The 14458-nt window shown below is 47.5% G+C and overlaps 1 protein-coding gene across 3 annotated transcripts in view; it reads right to left on the bottom strand.

Moving 5' to 3' along the window:
- DALRD3 (DALR anticodon binding domain containing 3) overlaps window positions 1-14458 on the bottom strand; it is a 34676-nt gene that overhangs the window by 5411 nt on the left and 14807 nt on the right. For all 3 annotated transcript variants that reach the window (XM_068252667.1, XM_068252668.1, XM_068252669.1), the window contains exons 6-10: window positions 11829-11899; window positions 10896-10954; window positions 6015-6097; window positions 2308-2431; window positions 1294-1352 (exon numbers count right to left, since the gene is read on the bottom strand). In XM_068252667.1, the coding sequence (XP_068108768.1) occupies window positions 1294-1352; window positions 2308-2431; window positions 6015-6097; window positions 10896-10954; window positions 11829-11899 (396 nt within the window). The remainder of the gene's footprint in view (window positions 1-1293; window positions 1353-2307; window positions 2432-6014; window positions 6098-10895; window positions 10955-11828; window positions 11900-14458) is intronic.

Raw genomic sequence — 14458 nt, 5'->3', positions numbered from 1 at the left:
TGCACAGGCGGCTGGCAGCAGAGTACCACGGTCAGGCACTAGGCTGATCTCCCTGCATTGCAGCATTTGCAAGCTTACAAATGCTGCACCAGTTTATCCTGCTGCTTTGGTGGCCATGGCCTAAATCCGGCCCTGCTTACACTGAAGAGAGGGAAGCTTTATGATCCTATTGAGGCTTCCCTAATTGCTCTGATGTCCCCCGTCGCTGAGCGCATCTCTCCTCCAGATCGGCACCACGCTCCTCCTCTGTTACAAGAGCAGCTGGGCAGTAGCAGCACAAGCACGCCCTAACAAGTGCAGTAGCACCGACCTGCTCATACCCCAGTGGCTCCGGCTTACTGCACATGCGCATCTACACTGCTGGAAGACAAGCAACCCTGATATGATTAATGACAATGCCTAAACTGAGGAAATCCTCAATAGGATCCTGTACTGAGGCTTCCCTCTCTTAACCTCTTGAGGACCACAGGTTTGAACCCCCCTAAAGACCAGGCCATTTTTCACAAATTGGCCACTGCAGCTTTAAGGCCTCGCTTTTCTCCCCACCAACAGAGCTTTGTGTTGGTGGGGTCTGATCGCTACCTCAATGTTTATTTATTTTTTACAAATATTTTTCTCTCCTCCGTCAGCCAATTACAGTGATCGGCTGTGATAGGCCTATCACAGCGGATCACTCCTGTGTCCCCCAGGGTGATATCCGTGTCACACGGCTGTCCCCAGTATAGCGCTGCCTTAGATTGCAGCGCTGTACTGTGTTAATATACTGTGGTTTCACCATCAAACAGTCTCTGAGCGGCGATCGCTGGGAGACTGAAGGCGGAGCTCCATCATCCAAGCGGAGATGCGCTTTTGATCTCCTGCAATCCACGCCCCAAGGACTTTATGCCGATCGTTGTTAGGCGGTCCTGGGGCTGGCGCCGTGTCCATCGGCGTGACGCGGTCGCCTAGTGATTAAGGAAAGTATCTCATTTTGTACCCAAGCTTCAGCCAGGGATCATTTTAAACAATACCAGTTACCTGGCAGTCCCTTCTGATCTCTTTGGCTGCAGTAGTGTTAACATCACACCCCTGAAATAAGCATGCAGCTAATCTTGTCAGATTTTTGGCAGAAACATCTGATCTGCAGGCTTTTCAGGTGCTATGGCCAAATGTATTAGGGCCCGTCTCCACTATATACAGATTTGCAGCATTTCCCCGCATACAAGTTGCATGGGGAATGGCTGCCTATCTGTAACATGGCTTGCCGTCCAGATCCCAAGTCAGTGTGCAGCATGAAACTTGCAAGTTCCTCACCTCTTCCTTTAGGCTGGAATAGTTTATTTCTCCGGCAGTAGGGAATTCTGGATATAAGCCTGAAAAAGGGGAAAAAAAATAATAAAGCTACACCAATCCTGTATTACTTCCCGACCCAATCCAGATACTCAGAATTGTAGTGTTGTCTTGCACACACTAAAGGCTCATACACACATCAGACTATGGTCTTTGGAAAATGAAAGATCACAGACCAATCTTACCACCCTTCCTGTAGTATAAGAGCCATACTCTACACAGTCTATTCTATGGAGCTGAACTCCCCATCAGATAGAAATCTTTGCAAAATGCTGCACACAAAGATGCTGTACAGACACAAAAGAGCAGTATCTGCAAAAGATCTGTTCCTGCCAAAAATCCATTCCTGCAAATTGCAATGAAAGTCTATGAGATCTGCAGATCATCATACACACATGATTTAACTGACATTCATCTGCAGAGCAAGCAATCATCCGCACATCTGAAAATCCATCCTGGTGGATCTGATCTGCAGATGAATGTCAGTTAAATCATGTGTGTATGATGATCTGCAGATCTCATAGACTATCATTGCAATTTGCAGGAATGGATTTTTGGCAGGAACAGATCTTTTGCAGATACTGATCTTTTGCGTCTGTACAGCATCTGTGTGTGCAGCATCTTGCAAAGATTTTTTTCTGATGTGGAGTTCAGCTCCATAGAAAAGACTGTGTAGAGTATGGCTCTCATACTACATGAAGGGTGGTAAGATTGGTCTGTGATCTTTCATTTTCAAAAGACTATGGTCTGATGTGTGTATGTGGCCTAAAGGACCAAACCCAATCTGTTAGAAGGGGAGGGATGATGCCCTCTATGCAATGTTCAAATGAGTATTACTGCAAGCCTTGATAAAGGGGCCTGAAACGTTGGCCATATGCTTTTACATGGAACCAATAAAGAATGACTTTGGATGTGCCAGCTCTTTATTCATTTGACCAATCCAGATATTGTCCGCATGTAACCTGAAGGGCTTTGTACCTTGGCTGACGGCGTTGGTGTAGCTGTCAAACAACGTGGACAATCGGGCACAGTTATACATGACAAACGCCCCGCTCTTCGTCCCCTTCGTGGTAATGTTTGTATCTTCTAAATTCAAGATTACCTGGATGTATCATCAAAAAGAACAGTCCTTTATATACAAATGCACAGCACAACTATAAATACTCATTAAGCACTTTATCTCTTCATTAAAACTCACTAAAGGTGGCCATACGCGATTTGCCATCAGATTGACCAACAGATAGATCCCTCTCTGATCGAATCTGATCAGACAGGGATCGTATGGCTGCCTTTACTGCAAACAGATTGTGAATCGATTTCAGCATGAAATTGATTCACCATCTGTGAAGCTGCCGCTGCCCCCAAACCGCCCCCCGCATACATTACCTGCTCCTGCCGGCACGAGTCCCCCGCTCTCTCCGCGGTCTCTTCTCCACGCTGGGTTCAGTGTTTCAGACTGGCTGGCTACTTCCTGTTCGGGGAAGTTTAAACAGTAGAGGGCGCTCTACTGTTTAAACTTCCTGCCGGGACAGGAAGTAGCCAGCCGGTCCAAAACCCAGCGCGGAGAAGAGACCGCGGAGAGAGCGGGGACTCGCGCCGGCAGGAGCAGGTGATGTATTGCCGCTGTATTGTGTCGGTCGTCGGGCATACGAACACCGCCATTGACGCACTCCCGACCCGCCGGCGATCGAGGGAAATCTTCCAAACGGAGGGAACTACGGGAATCATCGGGAACTATCGATTTCAGACGGAAATCGATCGTTTGGTCAGCGTGTGCGCGACGATTTCACAGCAGATTCGATCACAGTGATTTTTTTGCTCTATAAAGTGTACCAGAGATGACATGTGACATGATGAGATACACATGTGTATATACAGTGGCAAGCATACAGACACTTATGCTGTGCTCCTTTTCTTTTTTCCCTGCCTGAAACAGATTATTATTAGCTGTGGAACTGACAGTTTTTCTCCAGTCAGGACCCAGTCGGCTCACTGATAAAGAATTACAGCTATAACACTTTCCTAAACAGATACCTGGGCTTTTTACTGTGAGGGGAAAAAGATAAAAAAGGTCAATAGTTCCTGCTTGTTAGCAGCCCTGATAAAATTCCTGACTGAGCATTTAGTCTGGCTTTGCTCAGGAATCATTATAGCTGAGTCATTATAGCAGAGCCAGAAGGGGGCATGCTTGGGCTTGAAAAGACAGAAGACAGACTCAGCTATAATGATTCCTGAGCAAGGCCAGACTGAATGCTCAGTCGGGGATTTTATCAGGGCTGATAACAAGCAGGCTGAGCAGTGAAGGAAGAAACAGAGAGCAGGGTAGGCGTTTTCTCTAATGTTCCCATCGATATATGGTAAAACACAGGAGGGTGCTTCGTCTCTGGTTCACTTTAAGAGGAGTGAATGGGGCGAAGGAGAGGAGGAATGGGAGGGAGATAAGAGGGAACATTGCAGCAAGCCAACTCTTCCTGTCTGAAAATCTGATTTTAACTAATTATGAGTGATTACGGGGACCAGGGGAACAAGAACAGCAAGGGACAATGCACAGAGTTATGTGAATCCAGCATGAACATACCCCATTACCATAAGACTTACCTAGGTTTAGAGGACAAAACCAAGGAGAACAAAAATCCTAAGCCTGGTGCATCCATGGTGCAGGGGTGTCTTGTAGATGTTCTAACCCAATTATTATGTCCCCCTTGTACCTCTGTGTCCTCTACTACCCTGGTTCACTCCTCTGCCCCCTTGTGTCCCTGTGTCCTCCTCCGTCCCCTTTGTTCAGGTGTCCTCCTGCACTGCCCCAACCCCCCCCCCCCCCCCCCCCGTGCAGCCAAAGCCAACCGCATATCTCACCTGATTGTCTCACCAAGGGTGTCCGCGACAATCAGCGGCTTCTCCTCTTCCTCACTGTTCCCCTAGTGCAGTCTTTTCCTGGTCGCATCATTACACGCGACCAGCACTAGGGGAACAGTAAGGGAGAGGGCTCAGATCGCCACTGACACCCTCGGATCAGGTGATACACGTGATTGGCTTGCATTGCACTGTACACACTGCATAAGGGAGTGCAAAGCTGTACACTCTGAACGGGGAGCACCGGAGGACACGGGGATGGGTCGGCAGGCGTTCATAAGTCAGTGACTCCGTATATTTAGACTATTTAGACTATAAGACGCAGTGACTTTTTTCTCCCTGCTTTAGTCTGAAAAATATGGTACCTCTGTGTTTACCTTAGGTAGCTTTGCCTTAAAGGGAATCTAAACTGAGAGGGATATGAATGTTTCCTTTTAAACAATACCAGTTGCTTGGCAGTCCTGCTAATCTCTTTGGCTGCAGTAGTGGCTGAATCACATACCTGAAACAAGCATGCAGCTAATTCAGTCTGACTTCAGTCAGAGCACCTGGTCTGCATGCTTGTTGAGGGGCTGTGGAGACAGGATCAGCAGGAGAGTCAGGCAACTGGTATTATTTTAAAAGGAAAAATCCATATCCATCTCAGTTAACCTCCTTAGCGGTAACCCCGTGTGTGACACGGGGTAAGCCGCCGGAGGGTGCCGCTCAGGCCCTGCTGGGCCGATTTACTTAATTTTTTTTTCGCTGGACGCAGCTAGCACTTTGCTAGCTGCACCAGCACCCCGATCGCCGCCGCCGCGCGCCCGATCGCCGCTATCCGGTGCGGCGTGCGGCCCCCCCCAGACCTCGAGCGCTGCCTGGCCAATCAGTGCCAGGCAGCGCCGAGGGGTGGATCGGGTCTCCCATTGACGTCCCGACGTCGCTGACGTCGGTGACGTCATCCCGCCCCGTCGCCATGGCGACGGGGGAAGCCCTCCAGGAAATCCCGTTCTTTGAACGGAATTTCCTGATCGGTGATCGCCGAAGGCGATCGAAGCGGGCGGGGGGGATGCCGCTGAGCAGCGGCTATCATGTAGCGAGCCCTCGGCTCGCTACATGATAAAAAAAAAAATAAAAAAAAAAAAAAAAAAAAACTGCTGCGCTTCCCCCTGGCGGTATTTTTCATACCGCCAAGGGGGTTAAAGGAATACTTAAGTCAAAAAAAAAAAAATGACATTTACTCACCTGGGGCATCCCTCAGCACCCCGAAGCTGGATGGTGCCCTCGCAGCCCCGCTCCGATCGTCCTGTCCCCGCCGGCGGCTACTTCCGGTTCGGCGACAGCCGCCGACAGGCTGGGAACGTGGCTATATGCTGCTATAGCGTATATATATACGCTATAGCAGCATAGAGAGTGATAGCAGCGGCTGGGAACGCGGAAAATCAGCCGCGTTCCCAGCCTGTCGGCGGCTGTCGCCGAACCGGAAGTAGCCGCCTGCGGGGACAGGACGATCGGAGCGGGGCTGCGAGGGCACCATCCAGCTTCGGGGTGCTGAGGGATGCCCCAGGTGAGTAAATGTCATTTTTTTTTTTGACTTAAGTATTCCTTTAAGGTTCCCTTTAAGCCTGTATGCCGAGGTGCACAGCTGGAGCAAGCACAGCTACACAAAGGCTTTTTCAATTTACAAAAGTTGACTTCCAAAATGAAAACATATAATTTACAATAACTGACCTGATTGCGTTCAAAACGTATCTGGTTTTATTTTGCATGTAGCTGATTTTTAACAAGTTGGTGTAAAATATGAAATTTTTATCTTTTAATATGGAAATATAAAAATGGAGGAGACTTCCTACCTGCGTGCGATGAGGTGTCGCCATCAACTCAAACTTGATTGCAGCCGAGGTCAGAGAGTTAATAATTTCTTCCCAGCCCTGCCCTGCATATAGAACATAAATCACAATCAGACACATCTGCAGCCACTTTGTTCCTCTCCGTCACTGACTTTATCATTGGAAACTAATTAAAGGGTTATTTAAGTGAAAAATACAGATTAACTTACCTGGGGCATCTTGCGGCCCCCTGCGGTCATCCTGCGCCCACGCCATGCTTCTGCGACCCTCCGGTCAACATTGATGACCGGGGCCGGTTCTCTCATGAAGCAAGATAAAAGACTTGCACCAGGCGCAGAGATTTCAGGGGTGCCATGTTTGTATTGTGTGTTTTACAGCATGCAGTCAGAGTAGGAGTAGACGCGAGCGAGGTGAAGAAGTCATCATTGGGGAAAAGCAGCTTGTTGTGCTGTGTGAGGAGTCTGACAGTGAGAGAGGAGGGGGGGGGGGGGGGGAGGCAGGAGAGCAGCAGAGTTTCATTTGATTTGCACAGCAGAAGGGAGGAGGTGGCACTGCTCTCCTGACTGGGGAGGAATGGAGGAAGGCAGACTGGCTGAGGGTGAGCAGTTTGTTTGTCACAGACTTGCAGCCAGCCAGTGTGTTATTGTGTTGAGCTGCAGCATGTCATGTCTCAGGTTGTTGCATATGCTCCCTTTCTGACTGAGAACATTAAATGAAGCAGATAGATTAACATGGCATAATAGCATTACGTAACAAAATTTGCACCGCAGGTACTGTATAATGTTCCTTGCAAATTGTCGGGTGCCGTGTGATCATTCCAATTCAGAAAGGGGGGGGGGGGGGAGGAATCCTCAAAAGTTTGCTTCAGGCAGCAAAAAGTCGAGAACCGGCCTGGGCGACGACCTCCTCAAAGCTGGCTGGTCGCTAATGCGCATGCGCGACCCCGAGCTGCACACTCTGATCACTCCTCCATTGCAGGGAGCATTCTGTGCATGCACAGTAGCGATTTTTCCATACTGCACATGTGCAGAATACTGCCGTGCACAGGGAAGAGACGAGGAGGCGCGTGGCCAGCCAGCTTTGAGGGGGTCGCCACTGCTGACTTGAGGGTCTCGGAAGGAGGGTGCGGGCACAGGATGAGTTCAGGCGGCTGGAAGAAGCCTCAGGTAAGTTTAACGGTTTGTTTTTTTTACTTTAGATTTCCTTTAAACAATAGGTCTGATTTGAATATAAGTAAGCCTGCTAACTATTAATTATTAAAGCAAACAAAGCAAGTAAAAAAAAAAAGAAAAAAAAAAAAGTTACATACGGTACTTGCCTCAGATCCTCCTGCAGCCCACCCTTCCCAGGCAGGGTCCCTCTATAACTAAGCGCTCTTTCACATCAGAGCTTATTTCCTGCGTTTTGACACAAAGTCAATACTTTGCGTTACACAAGGTAAAACGAAAGTCCATAGACTTTCATGTGACCTTTCACATCCAACGCTGCGTTTTGGTGCGTTGCGGTTCGACGCACCCGGCAGCTTTTAATCGCCCGGAGCTGGCATTTTCCAGTCGGGTGAATTATAACTACCGCCGCTAATCAGCGTCGCATAGCATGCATCTTGACGACATACCGCAGGCTATTTAACGCGTGCAGGAGTTTGGCTCCTGCACGGGTTTCCTGATGTAAAAGAAGCATAAGATGGTCCCCCTACTTACAAACAACCCGTTACAATTCTTCACACAAAGTTGTCTTCATGTACAAAATAAACAGTACCGTACTTTATTATTGCCTATTCTTGTTGTTGTAGTACAGTATGTTACAGTGTAGTAAAAAACTGTTGTAACTAGTTTAAAGCCAGTGGTTACCTATTTAACCACTTCTGTGCCAGGGGGTGGTTTTGCTGATCGGTGCTGCGTGGGCTCTCCAGCCCGCAGCACCGATCAGCTAGCAGCCAGGACGATCAGACTTCCCCCCCCCCTTTTTTCCCCACTAGGGGGATGTCCTGCTGGGGGGGTCTGATCGCCGCCGGCTGCTTGCGCTTGCAGGGGGCTCTCTTCAAAGCCCCCCTCCGCAGCGCTTCCTGGCCTCCTTCCCCTTCCCTCCCTCTCCCTCCCCCTGTGAGCGGCGCAGGACGGAATTCCGTCCTGCGCCGGATAGGATAGGCTTCAGCCTATCAGGTGCCGGCGGTCCCCGGCCAATCAGAGGCCGGGGATCGCCGATCTCCTCTATGCAGCAGCGCCGTATACATGTAAACACCGGGGAAGATCTTCCCCGCGTGTTTACATTTACCCTGCGAGCCGCTCCGTGAACTGACATGGAACGGCCGCTCATACGAGCGGCTGTTTCCATGCAATCCACTTCAGGATTCAGGGGCGTAGTTAAGCGTACGCCGAATCCTGAAGTGGTTAAAAATCAAAAAGTCAGATACTCATCTAATGAGAGGGAAGGCTCAGTCCTAATGAGCCTTCCCTCTCCTCTCCCGGTGCCCTCGGTGCTGCGCTGGCTCACCCGTTTGCGTCCGCCGCCGCAGGGACTTCGGAGGTCTTCAGGAGCACTCGGGCTTCCGAAGACGGGCCACTCCATACTACACACGTGCGAGTGCATCATAGAGGGCGCTCGCGCATGCGTAGTATGGAGCGGCCCGTCTTGGGGAGCCCGAGTGCTCCCGAAAGCTCCCTTCGGCTGCGGAAGTGGCAGTATTTGACCGAACTGGTCGAATACTGTCACGGGGGATCCTGCGCGGGACCGGGCACCGGGAGAGGAGAGGGAAGGCTCATTAGGACCGAGCCTTCCCTCTCCTTAGGCGAGTATCTGACTTTGATTTTTATAATGGTAAACATTCACTTTAACCACTTCATGACAAAGGACGTATATATAGTCCATTGTATTTGTGGCCAATGCACCACCAGTTTGTTATTAAATGTGGCACATGTGGTATAGTTTTAACCATGATGAGTTTGGTGTGTCTTACAGCTTGGACCCCCATCACATAAAAAAATAGGTAGGGACAAGTTCAATCAAAACATAAACATTAATTTTCAAAATTATAATCAAACTTGGGAAAGTTGTAAGAAAACTACAAGAGACATATGTGGTAACATTTTAACTGTGATAAGTAGTAGAATACAGTTTAGAGTTTTATGGTTGAGGCCCATGTCTTCTGTATTCTTTTTAGTCACAAACTGAAACAAAAGCAATTAACCTCCTTAGCGGTAACCCCGTGCTGGACACGGGGTAAGCCGCCGGAGGGTGCCGCTCAGGCTCTGCTGGGCCGATTTGCATCATTTTTTTTCAAACGCGCAGCTAGCACTTTGCTAGCTGCGCGTTTGGTCCGATCGCCGCCGATGTGCCGCTACCCGCCGCTATACAGGCGCCCCCCCCCCCGCATACCCCTTGTGCAGCCTGGCCAATCGCCGCCAGGCTGCGCTATGGGGTGGATCGAGATTCCCTGTGACGACACGACGTCACTCCGTTTGTCGCCATGGTGACGGGGGAAGCCCTCAAGGAAATCCCGTTCAGAACGGGATTTCCATATGGGCAAGCGGCGCCGGCGGCGATCGGGCATTACGAGGGGATGCCGCAGGGAGGGGGGAAACATGTAGCTAGCGCTAGGCTAGCTACATGCTAAAAAAAAAAAAAAAAAAAAAAGTGGAAAAAACCCTCCCGCAGCCGCGGGGAGTCATACCGCCAGGGGGGTTAAATGTTTGCATATTCTGTACCAAAATAAAAGGGTTGTAAAATGATAACAAATTTACAGAATATAAAAGGGGAAAAAAATATATATTGTTACCTTAGGAACATGGCTTTTTAAATATGTACGCCGTGAAGGTATACTACTATTATTTTTGCAAATAAAGTCTTGTAAATTAATCATCGATAGTGTATAATGAGGAAGAAAAAAATAAGAGAACCGAAAAAAATACTTTTATTTTTTTTCTTCAAATACAATAATGTCACGATACATTGTGCTAGGAACAAAATCTAAATGTTTTAATAACCAGGATGAATAAGCAAATAAAATATGTGGGTTTAACTTCTAGTTAGCGCTGTTCATTGTAAAGCTATACTGAATGTAAATGGAGAAAGTGTTTTTTTTTGTTTTTTTTTTTTAATTTTTTCCCTTATTTTCCCTTAAAAATGCATATAAAATAAAGTAATTACTAAACAAAATTATCACATGCTAAAAGCCTAATTTGTTTTGAAAAAAAAAATATAGATCATGTAGGTGCGATAAGTAGTAATAAAGTTATTGGCGAATGAATGGGAGCAGCGCTGTTATGTGAAAGTTGCTCTCGACCTGAATTGGTTAAAACAATTTTAAGGGGACATTGAAAGCAACCAAAAAAAAACAGTTTATACTCCATATCCAAATCCAGAGCTGTCCGAAAGTAAACTATTTATCCATGTTTCCCTATGAACTGTATAACACAGAACTCAACTGACAAACAAATTCAACTTACAAAACACCCGGAACATAACACTATTTGTATTCAATTAAAATGAGTCGCATAGTTTTCTTCTGGCCACTACCGAGTCATGGGCATGCGCAAGTAAGGAAAAAAAGCTGTGCATGCGTGGCTTCCTTCCACTGGGCATACGCTGATCTTACTCACGCATGCGCAATCCGGATGCGCTCTGCCAAGGCTGGGATCACAGACATAAGCTGAAGAAGGACCCTGGGCTGGAACGGTGCGCTCTACAAGGACTCAGGAAACTTCTGGACCATCCAGAGGCTTCCAACTACTGAGGTAAGTATATAAAAACTTACCTCATAATTTATGTTCTACGCATTGGAAGAACACCACCAATAGAAGCCATTTTTTTCACTTCTGTAAAATTCCAAGAATCAGCCTCTCGTAACCCTGTTCCGTGAAAGAAGCAAAATAATGCTATAGTTACCTTTCACGCATTCGCCGTACTTCATAACGGAAGCTTCTCGCATCTGGGATTTCCGTAAGCTGCAGAAACAGGAGAATATTTGTTGATTTGACCTGCATACAGACCTGGAATTACATCCCAGGAGCCCATAGGTACAAATGTCCTGGCACCCTAGACTTCACACGCCGCGCAGCAATGTGCTGGCCCAGCTGGCACTTCTCTCTTACTTCCCTTGCCCATCATAGGTAGCTGCAGGTGCCCCTTAGCATTAGGTAGCCAGAGCTATCTTCAGTATTACAGGAGATAATATAGGAGATGAAGAGACATCACATAATCTGTGCCCACAGGGAGAGACTGGCTACTGTCCCCTCAGACTATTTTCTGTGAGTGATGACAGGATGGGGGAGGAGTCTGGACAGCTCTTTCTCCAATAATATTACACTCAACAGTATGAAGCTGCAGGATTTCGCCAGCCAGTTAATTTACATATTGCATTGCTAATTAATGCACTTTTATTACCATAAGCATTAAAAAATGGGAGAAGGCTGGAGAAGTGTTCTAATGTTAAGATAGATTTTAATAGTATGGAAAGTAGCCACGCACTGAATGCCTATAACTACCCATTCTAAGAACACGCCTGAGCAAGGTGTAGCAGAACATACAGAGAAGTATGATGCAGTACACTTAAAAGGGTACCTTAACCCTGGCTGGAAAAAAAAAATGTCACTTGCCCCGGGGCTTCCCCACCTGCAGCCGTCCTGTGCCCTCGCCACTCCTCAGAGAAGAATACGCGTGGCCGGCCAAAAACGAAATTGACGTTCAGCAGGGTCTTGAGGACACTCAAAAAGCGTCAAGGGCACAGGACGGCTGCAGGTGACTTAGGGAAGCCCCGGGCAAGTGAAACTTTTTTTTTCTCAGCCAGGGTTAAGGTTCCCTATAAGCACTATGACTTACGCGAAGTACTGAGAGCAGCCAACCAGTGACTGAGGATTGAGGACTTTTACTGGTCCGCAGATCAGGTGCTTCTACAGAACACAAGAAAAAAGGCATTCAGCATGGCAGATAACAAACACTGTATAAAATGAAAGCTATAGTTTTATATCGCAAAGAAAAAAAAGTACATAACAGAGAATAGCAGCACAGCAAGCACAAGTAATACAATGCATGATGGCAGAGTGGATAACACATTCGCCTTGCTGCTCGAGTCCTAGGTTTAAATTCCCTAAAGCGAACCTGAACTCATAACTTCCTCTCTGCTCTAAAAGATAAAACAAAACTATAATAACCTTTAAAAGAAAAACATTTGTTATAGCTAATACAAATCCTGCAATACATTTGCAGTGTGTACTTCCTGCTTTCATGAAAATAGACATAGGGTTAACATTGAGTGTGTACCAATTAGCGCTCTGCCCTGGCAGAGGAGATTCCTGATCTGACACAGCTAAGGGATCAAATTACACTTGTGATTAGTCAGAGATGAGGGGAAATCAGACAGGCTAAACTCTCTAAATACATACAGGGTGCATTTCTCCGTTTTCCTTGTGTCCTGTGCAAGAGTTCAGACACTAACTGCACGGAGTTTGTATGTTCTCTCCACATGTGTGCAGGGCCCCCTCAGGTGCTCCTGCTTCCAGCTACTGTCCAAAAATCGCCCAAAAATACATTTATAAGTATATTGATTCATTACCCAAATTATCCCTTAAAAACCGTGATAAGATATATACATTTGTACTCGCAGTAATCTGACTCAATGGTCATCTGAACGGTCGTTCATTCAGCGCTTCGCTGTGACGGTTGTTCAATACAATCGTCATGGGCAGTTGGACATTTTTTAACATTAATACATTTTCACAAAACAATGTTGTGAGATTTCGCTAAAATAATTGTCGTGAAAAAATTTGCACAAAATTCGCGTCGTTGGTATAGAGTCTATAGACCGTAAAAAGTTGTCCTTCACCACTGTGAGTACTGCCGGCAATTTATGCTGGTTGGTTGGGACTTCTGATTAGTTGAGTTCCGGATGAACCGAGACTCCACTGTACAATGAAACAGGCTGCGTGGCTGTAGCTAAACAGCGAGTCTGTACAGCCAAATCTAAAACCATCGTCATTCCAGACGTTCATCATCGGTTTGGGAAACAAATGTTGAGCATCTGTATGAAGGTTGAGGGCTCGTTTCCACTGTAGCGGTGCGGAATCGCCTGGATTCCTCCGCTGAAGAAATCGCATGCGGCTGCGTTTCCCCATGCGGATTTACCTGCGATTTCGCATGCGATTTCGCATGGCAAGGAGCCAGGCGAATTTAACCATGTCACTGCCTGTGTAAAGTACCATTGCCTTTCATGCGAAATCGCATGCGAAATCGCGGGGAAATCCGCATGACAAAGCCGCATGCGATTTCCCTATTGAATGCATTAGCGGCGATTCGCCCGCATTCCTGCCGCACGCGAAATCTGACGACCCTGTCGTGCAGATTTTTCCCGCACCGAAAAACGCCGCCGCACACGTGGAAACAGCCCCATCCACTAACATTGAGAATGCGAATCCACATGCAGTGCCCGCATGCGGATTCGCTATAGTGGAAACGAGCCCTCAGATGGAGGATAGTTTACTGATCTGAGCTGTGGAATGAGACTCTGAAATCCTCTGCATCAGCAGCAGCATCAGCACTGGAGTTACCTGAAATAATAATAAAAATAATAATAATAACAAAAAAAGTCCTAAAACGTAACCAGGACATGGACTTTTACCAAGAGGATGCAAAACGTGAAGAAGTTGCCCAGAGCAGCTAAAAAAAAAAGTTAAAGGAAATATCCATGGAGTTGGTTAAAAAAATAAAAATACTAATCCACTTACCTGGGGCTTCTTCCAGCCCGTGGCAGGCAGGAGGTGCCCTCAACGCCGCTCCGGAGGCTCCCGGTCTCCTCCCGTGGCTCACCCGACCTGGCCAGGTCGGCTTCCAGGTCAGGCTCTTGTGCGCTCCAACGTGCGTCTCACGCGGTCGCGCTGACGTCATCTGACGACCTACGGACTGTACTGCGCCTGCGCTGTACAGCCTGGAGGACGTCCGATGACGTAAGCGCGACCGCGTTAGACGCACAAGAGCCCGGCCTGGAAGCCGGCCTGGCCAGATCAGGTGAGCCACGGGAGGAGACCGGGAGAGGCGTAAAGGGCACGTCCTGCCTGACACGGGCTGGCGGAAGCCCCAGGTAAGTGGATTAGTATTTTTATAACTCCGTGAACCCTCCCTTTAAATGAAACAGAGACTTTAACTGGTTGGTTAGCTCAGCTCTTTCACTTTAACTTGCACTCACAGATTTAAAGCAGACCTGAACTTCCTCACTGCTCTAAAAGATAAGCAACAGCATAATAATCTTTAAAGAAAAACATTTCTTTGTTACAGCTTACAGAAGTCCTGCAATAAATCTGCAATGTGTCTACTTCCTGCTTTCATGGAAGCAGAGAAAGGGTTAACGTCCTATGTTTACATATTAGCAGTGTCTGCCGAATTTCTGTGCTGAGAGATCAAATTATACTTGTGATTACTTGAAGATAAGGAGGAACTTGACAGGCTAAACTCTCTAA

Source organism: Hyperolius riggenbachi, chromosome 9, assembly GCF_040937935.1.
Source record: "Hyperolius riggenbachi isolate aHypRig1 chromosome 9, aHypRig1.pri, whole genome shotgun sequence".
NCBI lineage: Eukaryota > Metazoa > Chordata > Amphibia > Anura > Hyperoliidae > Hyperolius > Hyperolius riggenbachi.
The sequence above is the reverse complement of the archived record's forward strand: the minus strand, read 5'-3'. Positions and strand labels throughout refer to the sequence as shown.